The sequence below is a fragment of the Pogoniulus pusillus genome, chromosome 27 (assembly GCF_015220805.1).
Source record: "Pogoniulus pusillus isolate bPogPus1 chromosome 27, bPogPus1.pri, whole genome shotgun sequence".
NCBI lineage: Eukaryota > Metazoa > Chordata > Aves > Piciformes > Lybiidae > Pogoniulus > Pogoniulus pusillus.
The window spans coordinates 7,621,559-7,638,501 of NC_087290.1; the positions used below are offsets into that span (position 1 = coordinate 7,621,559).

General features: G+C 50.3%; 1 protein-coding gene across 1 annotated transcript; it reads left to right on the top strand.

Moving 5' to 3' along the window:
* Nucleotides 1–80: 80 nt before the first annotated feature.
* MKS1 (MKS transition zone complex subunit 1) lies at nucleotides 81–16,043 on the top strand. Its single transcript, XM_064166037.1, has 17 exons — nucleotides 81–169; nucleotides 244–415; nucleotides 1,318–1,473; nucleotides 1,832–1,929; nucleotides 2,141–2,269; nucleotides 3,070–3,174; nucleotides 3,579–3,687; nucleotides 4,603–4,659; nucleotides 5,551–5,593; nucleotides 6,112–6,174; nucleotides 6,942–7,012; nucleotides 8,174–8,243; nucleotides 9,763–9,870; nucleotides 10,745–10,878; nucleotides 11,957–12,039; nucleotides 12,122–12,219; nucleotides 13,043–16,043. The coding sequence occupies exons 1-17, from the start codon at nucleotides 90–92 to the stop codon at nucleotides 13,147–13,149; spliced, it is 1,683 nt and encodes a 560-aa protein (XP_064022107.1). The 5' UTR covers nucleotides 81–89; the 3' UTR covers nucleotides 13,150–16,043.
* Nucleotides 16,044–16,943: the final 900 nt, after the last annotated feature.

A 16,943-nucleotide genomic window follows, 5' to 3' on the forward strand; every position in this document is an offset into this window, starting at 1 on the left:
TCGCGGCCAGAGGCGCGTTCGGCCGGCGGGCTCCTTCCGTCCGGCGGGGGGCGCTGTGCGCATCGCGGCGGTGAGGCGGCGGCGGGGCCATGGCGGAGCCGCGCTGCAGCTCGCATGCGGGCGCCGCCGTCTACCGCTCCCGCGACCCCGTGCGCAACCTGCGCCTCCGGTGAGCGCCGCCCCCGGCCCGCCCCGCCCCGGCTCCCGCAGCCCCGCCGTGACTCTCCCGTTCTTTGCCCCTAGGGTCCGCCTCCAGCGGGTCACGGCAGCCGGACCCCTCCTGCCGCAGGCGCCGCCGCTGCTCGCCGGCCCGCGCGGCTCCGAGCTCCTGGGCCTGACCGAGCGGGCCCGGCGGCCCTCGGGCGAGGAGGAAGAGGAGGCCGAGGTGGGGTGGCAGGAGAAGCTTTTCAGCCAGGTGGGTGTGAGGGGAGCGGGCACGGGCCGAGGCTTGGGGGAGATTCTCCTCCTTGTGGGGTGCCCTGCTTCGGGTGAGCTGCTGTGTGCCCCAGCCCCTCCTGCCGGGCATTGGTGGGTGCTGGTTGCTGCCGCATGCCCGAGCAGTGTTGGAGCTGCTCTGGAGTATGGCTGTTTACTGAGAAACACTGAATCGTTTTGGTTGAAGGAGATCACTGTAAATCCAAGCATAAACAGGGCACTGCCAGGTCGCCACTAAACCGTGTCCCTCGGCACATCTCCAGGGCTTTTAAACCGCTCTAGGGATGAAGACTCCCTAACTCCCCTGGGGAGCCTGTCAGGGCTTCAGAGCCCTTTTGGGAAGACAGTTTTTCCTGATGTCCAACCTAAACCTTGGCTGCTGCACGCTGAGGCTGTTTCCTCTCGCCCTGTCGTTTGTTACTAGGAACAAGAGACCAACCTGACATCACTGCAGCCTCCTTTCACGTAGTTGTAGAGAGCACGATCTCCCCTGAACCTCCTTTGCTCCAGGCTAAATAACCTCATTTCCCTCAGCTGCTCCTCGGGAGACCTGTTCTGACCTTTCACCAGCTTCACTGCACTTCTCTGGGGACACTCCAGCTCCTCAAAGTCCTACTGAGGGCTCCAAAACCAAACCTGGTATTCAAGGTGTGACCACTACAGGGGGATGATCACTAGTCCTCCTGGCCACACTATTCTGGATCCAGGCCAGGATGCTCTTGGCCTTCTTGGCCACCTGGTTACACACTGCCAGCTCATGTTCAGTGAAATTGAGGGTTCCCAAAGGAACTCCTCTGTCTCTGTGGTGGCTTTGTACATCTCAGCCGATAGTATTTGTGGGTCTGCCAATGCTGGTGAATGGCTTCTGTGCTTTACCTCCAGTTTGAGGTGGATCTGTACCAAAATGCATCGGCCTGCCAGACTCCCCTGGACAGGCAGTACCACGAGGACATCCTGAAACTGGAGAAGGCAGGAGGTCGGAAGAACTGTCGCATCTTCACCTACACCGATCATGACCGGTTCACCAACCTGGAGGAGGTACCAGCTCTTTGTTACACTTAGAGCAGTGTGTGTCAGAGCCAGCAGGCCTGCTGCAGAAGGAACACTTGCCACTTCTTGAGCGTGCAGAGGCAAGCCAGATATCCTGTGTGCAGGAGAACATGCAGCTTCATGCAGCACCCCAGAGCTGGGATGAGATCTCCCTATTTGCAAAGGCTAGGTTGGGCAGCTTGGAGGGACTTGGCTTTGCAGCATTGCTTTGTAGGTAGCCTTCAGTCTTTTAGCAGTTTGTCCTTGTGTGTGGGTACATACATATCTGTTCTCCAGGAGTGGAGCCGTGTTTGAGGAGCTTGTCTTAGTATAGTTAATCCAGTTCCTGTCTGTTTCTCTCCTCCAGCACTGCCAGAAGGTAACTGACTCAGATCACGAGGTGCCATCATATCTGGCAGAGAGGATGGCCAATGTGAGGAGGAGAAGACAAGACCGTAAGCCAGTGTGAGTGCCAGTTGGGTCTCAGAGCTTGCTGACACAGGCTGCCTGCTGCTGGTGCCTCAGCTGCAAGACAGTTCTGGCCTGTGGAAGTTGGTGGCTTGAGCACTATCACCCCTGGAACCTGGCGGTTTGACTCCTCACTGTGGGAAGTTCATTACTGCCTGTGCTGGGCTGCGAAGGTCATCTGTGACTTGTGCTGTTCTGTTGTTGACAGAGAAAGCAGTTCTCTGAAGTCAAAAATCATCACCTGGGAGCCCTCAGAAGAATTTATTAAAAACAATCATGTGATCAACACTCCTGTCCAGACCATGTACATCATGGGAGACTTGGGACCTTATGGGAAGTAAGTCAAATCCTGAAGTGGTCTCAGTTCCCTGGAAGGAAACCCATCTTCCCTCCTTACTCAAAACTCCTGTTTCTTTTGTTAGTTAAGGGGGCACAATTCCAAGAACTCAGTAACTTGGGCTGCTGCTTCTGTCCCTTTCCTTAGCTGGGAGGTAACTGAGTGTGCCACTTCAAGAATCATAGAATCAACCAGGTTGGAGGAGAGCTCCAAGCTCATCCAGTCCAACCTAGCACCCAGCCTTACCCAGTCAACCAGACCATGGCACTAAGTGCCTCATCCAGGCTTTTCTTGAACACCTCCAGGCATGGTGACTCTGCCACCTCCCTGGGCAGCCCATTCCAATGCCAGTCACTCTCTGGCAAGAACTTCCTCCTGACATCCAGCCTAAACCTCCCCTGGCACAGCTTGAAACTGTCCCCTTGTTCTGTTGCTGGGGGGAAGAGACCAACCCCACCTGGGTACAACCTCCCTTCAGGTAGTTGTAGACAGCAATGAGGTCACCCCTGAGCCTCCTGTTCTCCAGGCTTCACCCCCCAGCTCCCTCAGCCTCTCCTCACAGGGCTGTGCTCCAGGCCTCTCACCAGCTTTGTCGCCCCTCTCTGGACATGTTCCAGTATCTCAACATCTTTCTTGAATTGAGGTGCCCAGAACTGGACACAGCACTTAAAGTATTGTAGGAAAATGTGGGTGTGTCTGTTCCCTTCTGTACCCCTATGTACCTGTACCAGCTGTGCTGTGCCAGAGCAAGAGGGTGTCTGTGTTCTATATTTAGGCTGTTTCTTGGTGTCTTCCATTAGGCTTGGTCACAGGGAGTATGAACATGTTCTTTGCACCATCAAGGTGGACAGCAATGGGGTGATCACAGTGAAGCCTGATTTTACTGGCTCCAGAGGACCCTACCGGTGAGTGGGACAGGGCTGCCACCTCTGGTGCAGAGGGCTGGAATGGTTTGTGGGTCACCTTGCAGGCAGCAGATCAGCACTCAAACTGGGGGATACTTGGGAGTTTTATTCCAGAGATTTCTAAGACAAGAGCATTGTGTGCTTGTGCTTGGTGTCATTGCATGTGTGATGTGTGGGGCTTGGGTGCCAGACCCTAGGGACATAGTTTTTTGCATATCTGGACACAAGCAACTCACTTTTTGAGTCATTAAGCAAGGATGTGGCCATTAGTGCCCTTGTGCCAGCAGCACAGGGCTGGTAGAGGGACACTGCAGTGTCAGCATGGCACAGTGGGTGGTGTTGCTGCCTGTGCCTGCTCTCTGCAGTACCAGGGGATTTTTTTCCTGTGTCGTGGGACTCTGCAGGGTTGAGCTGGACGGAGAGAAGCGAGAGGTGTGGCAATACACCATCGAGAATGTGTCTGCCCGGGTGCGGCCAGAGGAGGAGGAGCGTGAGCAGCGGATGTTCAGAGACGTAAGGAGCAGCCACCACTGCCCCTAGTAACCAGCTGTGATCTGACAGAGGGAGCTCAGACCCTCCTGTAGATGTGACTGTTAGTGCTGTAGGCACCTGGAGGTGACAGAATGAATGTCACTGGCAGTGAGTCTCATCATGCCCAGCAATGTGAGAACTGCAGCACTCCCTGACCATTCCTGTCTCTAGGCAGAGGCCTTTTCTGAGCCCGAGTGATGTGCTCTGTGTAGTGAGAGCTGATGCAAGAGACCACCTACACTTGTGCCTTTTTAGTGTCACCTGCCAGGGGTTTTCACAGTATCACAGTATCACAGTATCACCAAGGTTGGAAGAGACCTCACAGATCATCAAGTCCAACCCTTTACCACAGTTTGAGCAGTAGGCAGACCTTTTCCTTGCTGCCTGTCTAGTTATGGAATGGTATCTTGCTACCCATAAGATTTCAGGATGTTTGCATCTTGCTTTTCATCTCTTGATCTTTCTGAACTGCCTTTTTTGCTATGGCAGTTGATAAATTTACTGAATGTTTCAGCTTTGCATTTGTACTTTCATTGTTTTTATGATCAGTGAGGAAATCATTATTTCACTACACTGATCTTGTACCTGTTGATTTCATTGCAGTAATTTATGTCTGTGTTTTTTGCCCTATCATTTAAGATCTGATTCTGCAGAGCTGTTTTTTTCCCTTAGATGGCCTTTGATGAGGCCTTCTCTGAAGTTCTATGCAGCCTGAGAAGTTGTACATCATAGAATCTTATAGTCTCTATGTCTGCTACACCAGTTTAAAACCCCTGTGTGCTAAACCTGCCAACAGTTTAAGTTATATCCATTGCAGCTGCAATTACATTGCAGTGAGAAAAAACATAATATCATCCAAAAGACACTTTTTCTAACCTCCTTCTTCTGTGTTTTCAGCTCTATGGTCGGCACAAGGAGTACCTCAGTGGTCTTGTAGGCTCAGAGTTTGAAATGGTGAGTTCCAGAAGCACTCAGCAGGGACCTGGAGTCCTCCTGGGCTTTGCAGACTGCTGACCTGCTTAGCGTGGCTGCTGTTTGTCCACTGTCTCCAAAGACTGTTTCATCCTAGGAGTGTCTTGGCAGCTTTTGCCTTGTGGCTTCCACAGAAATTTGGGTCAAAAGGGGCAGGTGGCAATGGGTGTGGGGACCTGCAGAGGTCTGTCCTGCGTGTGTCAGACCAGCAGCAGAACATGCTGAAAGCTGCAGTCTGTGAGCACATGATCTGAAGGCCTTTGTAATGCTTGGAGAAGAGGATTTATATCTTCTGTGATCGTGATTGCTGTAACTTCTCGAGTGTCACACACATCAGTGTGTCATAAACGGCCCCTCCCACCCCCACACTCAGGTGCAGTTTCCCTTCTCACTGAGTTACTCAGGCTGCAATCTTTTGTGCTCAAGTCTTGTTTGCCAAAGTGTGAAAGTTGTTGGACTTTGTTGTACCTCAGTGGAGCATCTCAGCTCATCCTGTGCTTCTCCCTGCTCGCCCCACCTTGGGCAAGTGCAGGAACAGTACAAGAGAAACAGGACTATGATTTCTGCAGGCCACTTCTCACTGTCATTTTTATTGTAATGGAGCAACTTTGTATTGTTCTTGAAGCCTGTAATGAACTGATTTACAGGATAATAAACTCCTGCAGCCTAGCAGTTTGATCTCTCTAGAGAGCCTCTCTCCAGAGGGGACTGTTCACTTCTGGAAGGTGGTATGGGAAGCTGTGACTCCTGCCTGGCCAGCAGAGTGAATCGTTGATGTACAAAGCTGTTTGAGAGCCTGTTGGGAGGGGACTGTATGAGGTTCCAGCAGTGACCATTGAGCTCTTTACCTCATTATCTGTTTTTTTCTTACAGACTCCGCCTGGCACTCTGCGGCTCTTTGTGAATGGAGAAATTGGTGAGTCCTTGTTAGAAACAGTAACTATAGGGGCAAGTCTGGGTCTGCTGAGATGACTGAGGGTCCAAGGACTCCTGGATCACAGGTTGGTCCAGAGTAGATGATTCTCTCCCTAGAATCCTTCTTGCTTCCCCTGTTGTTATGAATTAACTCCTTCAGTGGCGCTTGCAGGTTGGAGTTTGCAGAGCTGCAGCTATTGTAGGAAGATTTACAGATCTGGAAAAAAAAAAGAAAAGGAGAGCAGAACGGGAAGTTAAGAGAGATTAAAAGCAAAGAAAGCAATTAAGTGTGTGATGTACCTAATCTGATTAGTGGTGTGGGAACTGGGATAGACTACAGAAGGAATCTTGACTGAGGATCAGGTTCTGTTACTTTGAAGACCCAGGCTTTTTCTAGCTTCCAGCAGTAAATGATTGTTGATGAGGTTATTTGTGCTGGCTCTCTCAAAAGCCCACAGTGAGCATTGGAGGAGTTTGAATGGAAGCAAGCAGTAGAAGCTCATCCTCTCTTCTTCTTAGTTTCAGCTCAAGGCTATGAGTATGACAACCTCTATGTTCATTTCTTTGTGGAGCTGCCCGACCGTAAGTATTCAGCCACCTCACAGGAGGTTATGGAGGGATGCTTTGGCTGATCCACCACATCAGCTCTGCTGAAAGTCAGTAAAGTGTAATATTGGGGCTGGGATCTAGTCAGAGGTCTTCAGAGCTAGAATTGCAGAACTTAGTTGTTTGAACTAAACTCATGCCTGGGAGAAAGTAGCATCTTCCCCTCCTGTCTCTTCCAGATGAGAGTGGGACAGAGAGGCTCACTGGCTTCTCAACCAGTGGTGGTGGTGTCCAGCAGTCCACCCAAAGCTCATTCCTCATACTGCAGAGAGCAGCCTGGTCTTCTCAGCATGACCATGTCTGATATAGTGCTCACCCTCATATTCTGATGTTCTGTGCTGGCTCTAACATACTAAATTTTGACTGATAAGAAAGGTTCCCAGCACTAACCTGCACATCCTGCTGCATGTTTCAGTCCCCTGAAGCAGTGGCTCTGGCTTCCCTCTCTGGTTGTGCCCTGATGTTTGTCCAAAGAGGTAGTAGCACTTTTGCTTTTCAGTACATTGAGACACACTTCTGCTTTCCTCTGAGGACAGAGTTGGTGCTTTTCATCGACAGTTCAGGGTGCTCCAGGGAGCAGCCATTGCCTGGAACAAGGCTGTGTAGGATTCCCCTAGGGAAATTGAGTGTGGGTGATGCTGCCCAGTCATCTGGGACTGCTGTCTCCTTAGAGCTGCTCTGGTTTGTGAGTCATCCCTCTCACCCAAAGCATTCACCACTGTCCTCATGTTCTCTCCTCCTAGAGTGGTCAAGCCCTGCGTTCCAGCAGCTCTCAGGTGTGACACAGACCTGTGCCACCAAGACTGTGGGCTGGGTAAGGACGTTTTCAGACCTGCAAAAGCAGTTTGAAGAGGCATTCCCTGAAGTGGAAGCTGTGTAACAAGCTCCAGATACATTCAGCAAAAGTCCTGACTTGAGAGCTCCTTTGGGATTCTCCTCATTCTAGTTTTACTTTGCCATTTTCAGTATCTGAAGGGGGCCTACAAAAAAGCTGGGGAGGGACTTTTTAGGCTATTAAGGAGTGACAGGACTAGGGGGAATGGAGCGGAGCTGGAGGTGGGGAGATTCAGACTGGACATGAGGAGGAAGTTGTTGAGCATGAGAGTGGCGAGAGCCTGGAATGGGTTGCCCAAGGAGGTGGTTGAGGCCCCATCCCTGGAGGTGTTTAAGGCCAGGCTGGATGAGGCTGTGTGCAGCCTGCTCTAGGTTAGGGTGTCCCTGCTCATGGCAGGGGGGTTGGAACTGGCTGATCCTTGTGGTCCCTTCCAACCCTGACTGATTCTATGATTTTTCAGCATGCTGCCATATGCAGAAGCTAGAGCAAACAAAACTGCTTCAGAACAGTTTCTGGAACCTCACTTTTTTCTTCCATCTGGCTGATCAACTGCCCTTGGAGCTTTGGTTTCTGTGGTCTCAAATGCTCAGTTAAACCAAGTGTTGTTCTGGCCTGCTCAGTACAGGAATGAACACAGCCTCTAAGCTGTTTCTCAGAATCAACCCCTCCTCCTATCTGGGAAGTTGATGCCATTACTCCTCTCTCTCTGTCCAGCTTCTCTCAGGAAGTATTAATTTTACCAACCTTGAAGTGCCTTTTGTGTGAGCTGGTTTGCATATTCCAAAGACATCTCCCATGCAACATTTCAGTAAAACCATTGCTGAGGTATTTTGCTTAGGTGCTTTAAGGATGGTGCTGGTGTAGTAGTTAAGCATCTGGCTGAGTTGTCATTTGAGATGTGTTGCAGTTTCCTCTTGTTCATTATTTTTAGCAGCCTGTTCCATCAACGTGGCACTTGGGAGTGTATGCAAGTCCATCATGCACTCAGGGGTTTGTTAGTGGGATGTGATTGATCTTGTTTGGGCATCATTACATCTTTTCCACCATTAATTTTTTTCTCCTTGCTCTCTGTGCCTCCTGCAATGTTAGTGATGAAGTCTCTTGGCCAGTAATCTGATCTTTGTCTTGTTCCTTCCCTAGGAGAATGTGGCATATTTCTGCTACCTCTTCACTTTGGAGATGTTTTTCACTCAAGGAGATGAATCAGAAGGTGTGTTTGTTACTCTGAAATCTTCTGATCACAGTGTAGGTATTGTGGGGCCTGGCATGTTGTTGACCCCTCAGAGAGATGAGAGGACACATTTAAACAAAGGGAAATGGTGCTCCTTCAAGGAATGTTCACCCATCACCACACAGCCACTGGGCACATACCTACTGCCCTGCCCAGAAATGCAGTATGGATCCAGCCCGTTTTTAAGGCCAGGCTGGATGTGGCTCTGGGCGGCCTGATCTAGTGGAAAATGTCCCTGCCCATGGCAGGGGGATTGAAACTAAAATGATCCTTGAGGTCCCTTCTGACCCTGACAATTCTGTGATGCGATTCAAATGGATGTTGCCCTGCTTCCAGGCCCTGGGCAGCTTTATCTGGTTGCAAAACTCCTTGGCTCTTAGCTTGTCTGTCCCCACACGCCTGCCATGCTGCTCTGTGTTGCCATTCCTGTGTGCTCTGTGTACTGCATCGAGCCCTGGGACGCTGCAGCAGAAGGAGCAGGCAGCTTTTTCTACACAGCTGAAACTCTGAGCCTGACATTTCTAGACACACTCAGTGACCTGTATAATCTTGCTGTAGTTTATGTCACTTTGAAACTTCCAGCTCTATTTTAAGCTGAGTTTCTCTGCTGCCTGTTCCTGCTGCTTAACTATACTACTGCTGCTTCCTCACCGGCCCCACTGCTCTTTGGATGGCGATTGCTAGGGACAGCTTTGTGTCATGCCTGGCCACTTGGATCCAGTGTATGCAGTGGATTTGAGTATGCAACCAACACTAATGAATTTTCAGCCTGGAATAAACATGAGGGGTTTGTTTCTCTGTGGGAAAAAAATTAATTCTTAGAGGTCTGTAGGAGAATCCAAGTTAATAATCACTCAATATTGGTGGGGAAAACTCAGAGATTAAAAGGTTCCCCTGTTTGACATCACATCATTCACAGACTTACAGTGGTAGGGGTTGGAAGCGACCTCTGAAGATCATTGAGTGCAACCCCCTGCCAGAGCAGGATCGCCTACAGCAGGTCACACAGGAACATAGCCAGATGGGCCTTGAAAGTCTGCAGAGACAGACTCCACCACCCCTTTGTGCAGCCTGTTCCAGTGCTCTGCCACCCTCGATAAAGAAGTTCCTTCTCATGTCTAGATGGAACTTTTTGTGGCCAAGTTTATGCCCATTACCTCTTGTCCTGTTGGGAACCACTGAGAAGAGTCTGGTCCCATCTTCCAGACAACCCACCAGGTTGCCTGCTCAGACATCCCTAAGGAACCAGTTTAGAGTTACTCTCAAAACATAGAATTTGCCCAAATTTTTACTATCTTACCAGCAATTCTGTTTTCATCCTCAAATCTGAGGGTTCGGCTGTACAGGGGAAAATAATCATCCATCTAGGTCAGCCATTGTAGGAGAAATACAGAAAGCACTTCCTGCTAGTGGAGTTGGGCATTTAGGTGTTGGGGTCTTTTATTCTCTTTGTGGTAGCCTCCCTTACACAGCTGGGATCTGCTTCCCTTCCTTGCAGACAGTCTGCCTCAGTGGCCTGTGCTCTACTTTGAGGTCCTGTCCCTGGATTCCTGGCAGAGATATCGTGTTGAAGGATATGGTTCTCTGGTGCTGCCAGCATCTCCAGGTAAAACACAACTTGGGCAGTTAAGGTGGGAGTGGGTTCAGCTGGTCCTGGAAGGCTTTGCCTTTGCATGCTGAAGGGGCATCAGGGTAGGATTTGAGGGAGCTGGGCTTGTTCAGCCTAGAGAAGAGGAGACAGAGGAGACCTTACAGCTGCCTTCCAATACCTGCAGACATCATAAAAGAGGGCTGCAGAGAGACTTTTCATAAGAGTGTCTAAGCAATAGGACAAGTGGGAATGGTTTGGAGCTGAGGGAGAGTAGGGTTAGACTGCATCTTAGGAAGAAGTTCTTCAGTATGAGGGTGGTGAGACTCTGGAATAGGCTGCCCAGGGAGGTTGTGGATGCTTCTTCCTCCCTGGAGCTGTTCAAGGCCAGGTTGGATAAGGCCTTGAGCAGCCAGGTCTTGTTGAGAGGCAGCACTGCCCATGGAGTAGATGATCTCTAAGGTCCCTTCCAACCTAAGCCATTCTGAGATGCATCTTGCACCATTCAGCCTTGTTGATATCCATCATGTGATGCTGTCCTTGCTCCTTCTGTGGTTCCATTACAAAGTCTTGTGTGATGGAGCTCTGGGGTGGTGCTACATACCCAACATCATTGCAACAGCAGTAGCCTTCTCTGTCCCACATGGAATCTGAAGGTCACTATTCTGACACTCACGTGTAGTAAGGAGATGCTCCTCATGAGTACTTCCAGTGTTGGCCACAGCTCTTGTGGGGCTGACTCTGGGAAGATCTCATGGGGATACCTTGCAGTGGCTCTGTTTCCAGCCCAAAGTGGTTTGGGCCAGCAGGTAGCCATCTAGAGTGCTGTCCTCTGTGACTCTGAATAGGTGATTGGTCACAGCTGCTCAGCTGTTGTCTTGTCCTGGCTCAGGTCTCCATGTGCTCACCATCCCTACCTGGCGCCCTGTGGAGCTGGGGACTGTCGCTGAGCTGAGGAGGTTCTTCATTGGTGGATCTCCTGAGCTGGAGGACCTAACCTATGTCAGGATACCATCGACCTTCAAGGTGGGCTCAGCTGCAGGGCTGATTATGCTTTTGGCTTCAGATGTGTGTGGACAGCCTGGACCAGATTTGAACCAGGATGAGCTCATGGTCCTGTCCCTCTGACTAAAGAAGTGTGTCCTCTCTGAGACTTGTGACCATGAACAGAGGAATGGGCAAACACTGAGGCAGAGCTCTCTGCCTTTTGAGGTGTGTGCAGCCTAGAGAACTGGGTGGGCCTGGATCAAAGCCTTGACTTACTCCTGCTTTTGCTGGCCATGTCTAGAACTCGTCCATCAGGTCAGCAGTTGTTACCAGCTGTAGACTTCTCCCTGGATCTGGGTAAGGAATTGAGGCTGTAGTGTGCCTGGAACAGTCTCCTGAAGCCGGCAGCTGATGGGTGTGAGGCAGGCAGGAATGTCACGTTCTTAAGAAGCCTGCAGAGGTGCTTGCTGGTGTCGTGAGTATCTTTGATCTTAGAAGCTGCCTTGTGTGGGAGCAAGCCCTGATGCTTGTTGTTGAAACCTTCCTCCAGCACTGCACGATCACCTTGTGAGTGTTCCTGCCCTCAGCACAACCTGGAATTGGCAGCCCTTCTTTCTGACCTTGTTTTCTGCATGCAGCTGGGAAGGGTGAGGCTGTGCCCCGCAGAGTGCATGCTCCTGATGGGGCATGCTCGTTTTCCTCAGGACCAGCAGCAGGTTGTAGGCTGTGGTTGCTCTGGCTTGTGCTGTCTGTGCAGGACCAGCAGCAGGTTTCAGGCTGCTCTGAGTTTCTGACTTGTGCTGTCTGTGCAGGACCAGCAGCAGGTTGCAGGTTGTGTTTGCTCTGAGTTTCTGACTTGTGCTGTCTGTGCAGGACCAGCAGCAGGTTGTAGGTTGTGTTTGCTCTGAGTTTCTGGCTTGTGCTGTCTGTGCAGGACCAGCAGCAGGTTGTAGGTTGTGTTTGCTCTGAGTTTCTGGCTTGTGCTGTCTGTGCAGGACCAGCAGCAGGTTGCAGGTTGTGTTTGCTCTGAGTTTCTGGCTTGTGCTGTCTGTGCAGGACCAGCAGCAGGTTGCAGGTTGTGTTTGCTCTGAGTTTCTGACTTGTGCTGTCTGTGCAGGGACAGCGTCTGAGCCGCCTTGGTTTTCGCACGGAGGCGACAGGGAGCGTCACGTTCCGCCTGCACTGCCTGCAGCAGTCGAGGTGAGTGCAGCGAGGTGAGTACAAGCTCCACCTTGTGTGCTGTGTTTTGGTAGCCCTGACCTCCTGCTGTCCTTCTCTGCAGAGCCTTTCTGGAAACCAGTGCCCTGAGGCAGCGCATGCAGAGTGTACTGGACCGCATTGGAGGCTTCAGCCAGCAGAGCTCTGTCTACAGTGTTTTGGGTAGGGCTTTTTGGTGATGTTCTTCTGGTGAGCCTTTGCTCACTTTTGCCCCTCTGCCTTTTACAGAGTGGGCAGGGTGTTTCAGCAGAATCCATTACTGTGGGGGTAGTTGCCCTGCCATGAGCTTTCATGAGTTCATAGCAGAGGTTAAATGTTCTGATCTGAGCTGGAAACTTCAGGAGGCATCGGCTGTCAGCAGATGGGAGGGATAACAACCTTGAGGGATGGAACCCCTCTGTTGTGAGGATAGGCTGAGACAGTTGAGGTTGTTCAGCCTGGAGACTAAAAGGCCTTGGGGAGGCCTTAGAGCAACTTTTCAGTACTTGTAGAGGCCTATAGGAAAGATGGGAACAGACCTCTAGCAGGGCTTGTTATGACAGGACAAGAAGTGATGTTTTTCAATGGAAAGAGGGAGATTTAGTTAGAAAGGAGACTTGTTTTCCATTGAGAAGCTGTGGCCTAGCTTGCCCAGAGAACTGATAGATGCCTTATCCCTGAAACATTCAAGGTCAGGCTGGACAGGCTCTGAGCAGCCTGCTCTGGTTGAAGATGTTCCTTCTTACTGCACAGGGGTTGGACTAGATGACCTTTAAAGGTCCATTCCAACCTAAAGCACTGTGTGATTCTGTAACTGCTTTGCAAGGGCAAAGCCTGGCCTGGGCTACTCAGTCTCCCCTGGCGCTGATGCACAGGCTCTGTCCCTATGCACGGAGCGATGGTGGAACTTAGCAATAGAGAGTGATGCTCGCTGAACGGACTCATCCCTGCCCTTCCCTGAGGCTGTCTGATGCATTCCGGCTTGCTGTCACCTGCTGTGTTGTAGAGGCTTTCCAGAGGGCGCGGCGCCGGATGCAGGAAGCACGAGAGAGCCTTCCTCAGGACCTCATCAGCACCTCTGCCTCCACTGTGCACCAATCCCAGGAGCCATGATCAACCACCTCCACTGCCTGGGAGCACTTGGCATCTTCTCTCTGACCTAGGCTCAGCAGCAGTCACAGTGCTGGTTTCTGGAAGCTTATGAAGCCCTTGCTCATTGTTTTCCCTGGAAGGGGGAAGGAGTCTGCAGCTCATACAGACCTTTGCACTTCCACGGGTGCCTGTGGAAGGAGCCCAATTTTTTCAAGGCATTCTGTTACCTGGCCCTAACAATACAGCAATTGCTCAGATTTCTGCTGAGCAGACTCAGATCCTGACATGGAGCCTGTGAACCCTTTAACACCTTTTCAGAGGCTGAATAGTAAATGATTAGAAAGATTTCAGGTCTACATGACTTAGTAAATTTAGTTTTCTTCTTAAAGAAGAGGGTGATGTTGAAGGCCAAGGCATGAATGCTGTTTGAAATGTAATGGAATGAGTAGGTAACTTCTCAAGAAGTGCTGTTGATCATCATCAATATTTATAGCTATAGGTCAATCAATATTAAAATGAGTCTGCCCACCTATGCCTTAAAATTGATCATTCCTGGAGAGAGCTGCCTGCCACTTGTACCTGTGAAAGCAAAGCAAAGGAATGGCATTAGACTGAGAAGTGGAGAAAAGGGTCACATTCTGTTAGTTCTTTGTATGTGCCCATCACATTCTGGCTCTGCAGTGATGAGCAGGAGGATTATTTATTGAAGAACAGAACTGAAAACACACATTCCCTTTAATCACAGCAGAGCCCCCAGGGCTGGGGCTGGGTGGTTTGCAGGCAACCAGAGCAGATGATAACATTTGCACAGCAGCTGAACTTTGAACTGTTCAAGCTGTTCATTTGAGCTGTGGTTAATTGTTCCTGCTCTGACTGCAGTGCACTGCACTGCTTCCTGGGGAGGCCTCTGCCCATTTTTTACTCAGTTTTTCTTGTTCTTGTCTCATATTATTTTGTTTGGCCTGGTTTTATTCCTGCCTCAGGTTCAGAGGAGCAAGGCTGCCTGCAGACTCGTAGTGCTGTGTTGATTTGTTTCCATTTCCTCTGCTCCAAACACAGGCTCTATAGGAAGAAAAATCTCAGATTGAGGTGGTGCAAAGTCAGTAAAGTCAAAATTCACAGGCAGAGTGAAACAGGAATTTATCTTCCTTTTGCTCTGCACATTCCCCCTTTGCAGGGAACATGAGACTCATCCTCTTCCCTGCTGCTTCACTCCTTTCTTGGCATTTTTATCTTGTTCCAGCCTTCACTGACAAACCCAAACTCTTGGGTTTGTTCCTCTGTGACCTCTGTTGTCATTCCTAGGTGTGTCTGGCAGTTTGAATGTATTTGGCAGTTCAATTATAGGAGGATTTTTGTTCACCTTCCTCTCCCTTTTGATGGAAGAGGCTGCCAGCACACATTAGATAGCACAGCCCATTCTGCAGAGCAGTGTCCTTGGCCTGGAGCTCGATGGTGTGACTTGTGCATGAGTCAGGGCTTCATTTGGGCTTTTGATGTGATGGCTGTGAAGTCACATCCCCAGTTCTGGAGGAGCAGAATTGAGGAGAGGGTTGCTGTTGTGCTCTGTAATGATCCATTCACGTTTCACGGAGACTGACCCCCTCAGTGCCCAGGATGAGAAGCATTCAGTGAGTGCCTAGCACTTGCTGCCTCATTTTTGGTTGCCATAATTCGGATCATGGCCCTGCATGTTTATTGTGAGCTATCTGAGCAATGCTTCATTTCCTTCTGGCTCTTTCTGTTGGTGCTTATCGCTGATAGCTGAATTGCACATCTCTGAAACCCTTTTCAGGGTTGAGTTACAAGGTTAAGAGAATATTCTCTTTATCAATAAAGTAACAAAACACCTTTTGAATTGAGGTGATGCCAGAAGCAGATCCCGTTTAGAGAGTGAACTCTGGATGAGAAGATCAGGTTCCTGACTCAGGCTCGTGGCTCAGCATATTTAGATGGCAGACTTCTTGTATTGAGTGTTAAGGTTACACAGAGGTGCAGTAAGGTTTGCACAAGGTTTTGCTAGGTGAAAACTGAAGAGTAGAGTGAAATCTTACAGCAGTTTGAGAGCATTAAAATGAAAAACCATGAAAATCAGTATAAGGCAAGAATCAGTTCTCCCAGACTAGGGCACTGTTAGCAGCTTTTCATCTCTGTACTTGCAGCCTCCTTGGCCTGGCAGAGCAAAATGGTGCTCGTAGAAGATGTCTCAGAGAAAGCCTTTAGCAAATGTTCTTTGAATATGCCCTTTTGGAAATGAAACCAACAAATTTCCATACCCATCTACATGTGTGGAAATGCCACTGATCTTTTAATCAAAGCTGCTGTGGTGCAGGCCTTTGCTTGCCCGAGAGCCTGGCCAGCTGGAATGGGGTCATGCATCACCCAGGTATGCACTGGCAGAGCTGGCCCATGGAGACAGACAGTGATGTCCCTGGAGCTATGAGGAAAGTCCCTACACTCTGCACAGGAGAGGTGACTGTAGCCCAACAGGACAAGGGGAAGGAAGGGATGGTCATGGGTACACAAGACCATGGGATGGGAGGCCCTGGCTGGGAACTGAAGATGGAGGGAAACTGGAGATGCCTGCAGCAGGCACAGGCTAGGCAGTGCTGTGGACTCTGCTGGGACCAGTGGGTCTAGCAGACTTGAAGGTCTACATGTGGCCAGCAGCCTCCCAGTTCTTGCTCTTGGCTGCAGCCAGTAGCTGGTTTCTCCTGAGCTTTGCTTCTTCCTTCAGGGCAGACTGGAACTGTGATTTTTTTTTTGAGTGCCAGCTGAACTTCCAACTGAATGAGCATCTGTCTGAGGCTGAATCCTGCAGCCTTCCCAGTGATGTGGTCTGCGTGGGGGCAGGAGCCAGCTGAGAGTCCCCAGGGGCCTTCCAGGCATCTCATTAAATAAACTATGCAAACAAAGGGTAATTGCAGGAATGTTGGCTTGGTGGAAAAAAGGCTGTGGGCAGTTGGCAGGGCTTGTCTGATGGAAATCAGCAGCCATTGGAAATTCCAGTGTCAGTGTAACAGAAAGAAAACCTAGACAAGAGTCATTCATGAGTGGGGAACAGCTTTCCACCAAAGATGTCAGACCCCAGGAATGGGTTTTGCTCTCAGCTGAGGGAGTGATAACTTCAGCCTGAGCCTTCTCTGCAAACCTCAAACATCTCTTTGTCCTGATCCATCCCAGTGCTTGTAATGAACTGGGGACATAATGTCCCTCTGCTGGAGCCATTCTGGCCTGGAGGCAGGACTTCCACGCTGCTGTCCTGGTGAGCAGAGGTTGTGCAACAAAAGGTGTGTCTTGGGAGGAGATGGGGATGCCTGTGAAGCAGAGGTGCCAGCTCTGGAGGAGGAGCTGCAGAAGACGTGTGTCCTGTGGAGACATGCCTCGCTGGTGCTGTGTCTCATCTGCACTGTGGGCTTCAAGTGGTCATTGCTGGGTCTCTTTAGCTTGGAGGAGACCGAGGGGTGACCTCATTCGTGTTTATAAAGATGTGAAGGGCACTGTTGGGAGGATGGAGCCAGGCTCCTCTCAGTGATGTCCAAGATAGGGCAATGAGTGCAAGCTGGAGCACAGAAGGTTCCACATGAACATAAGGAAAAGCTGTGAGGGTGACAGAGCCCTGGAGCAGGCTGCCCAGGGAGGTTGTGGAGTCTCCTTCACTGGAGACTTTCAATACCCTCCTGGATGTGCTCCTCTGTGACCTGTCTTAGATTATCCTGCTCTGGCAGAGGGCTTGGACTTGATGATCTTTCAAGGTCCTTTCCAACTCCTAACATTCTGTGATTATTAAATAGCTAGCAGAGGCTGCACATTGT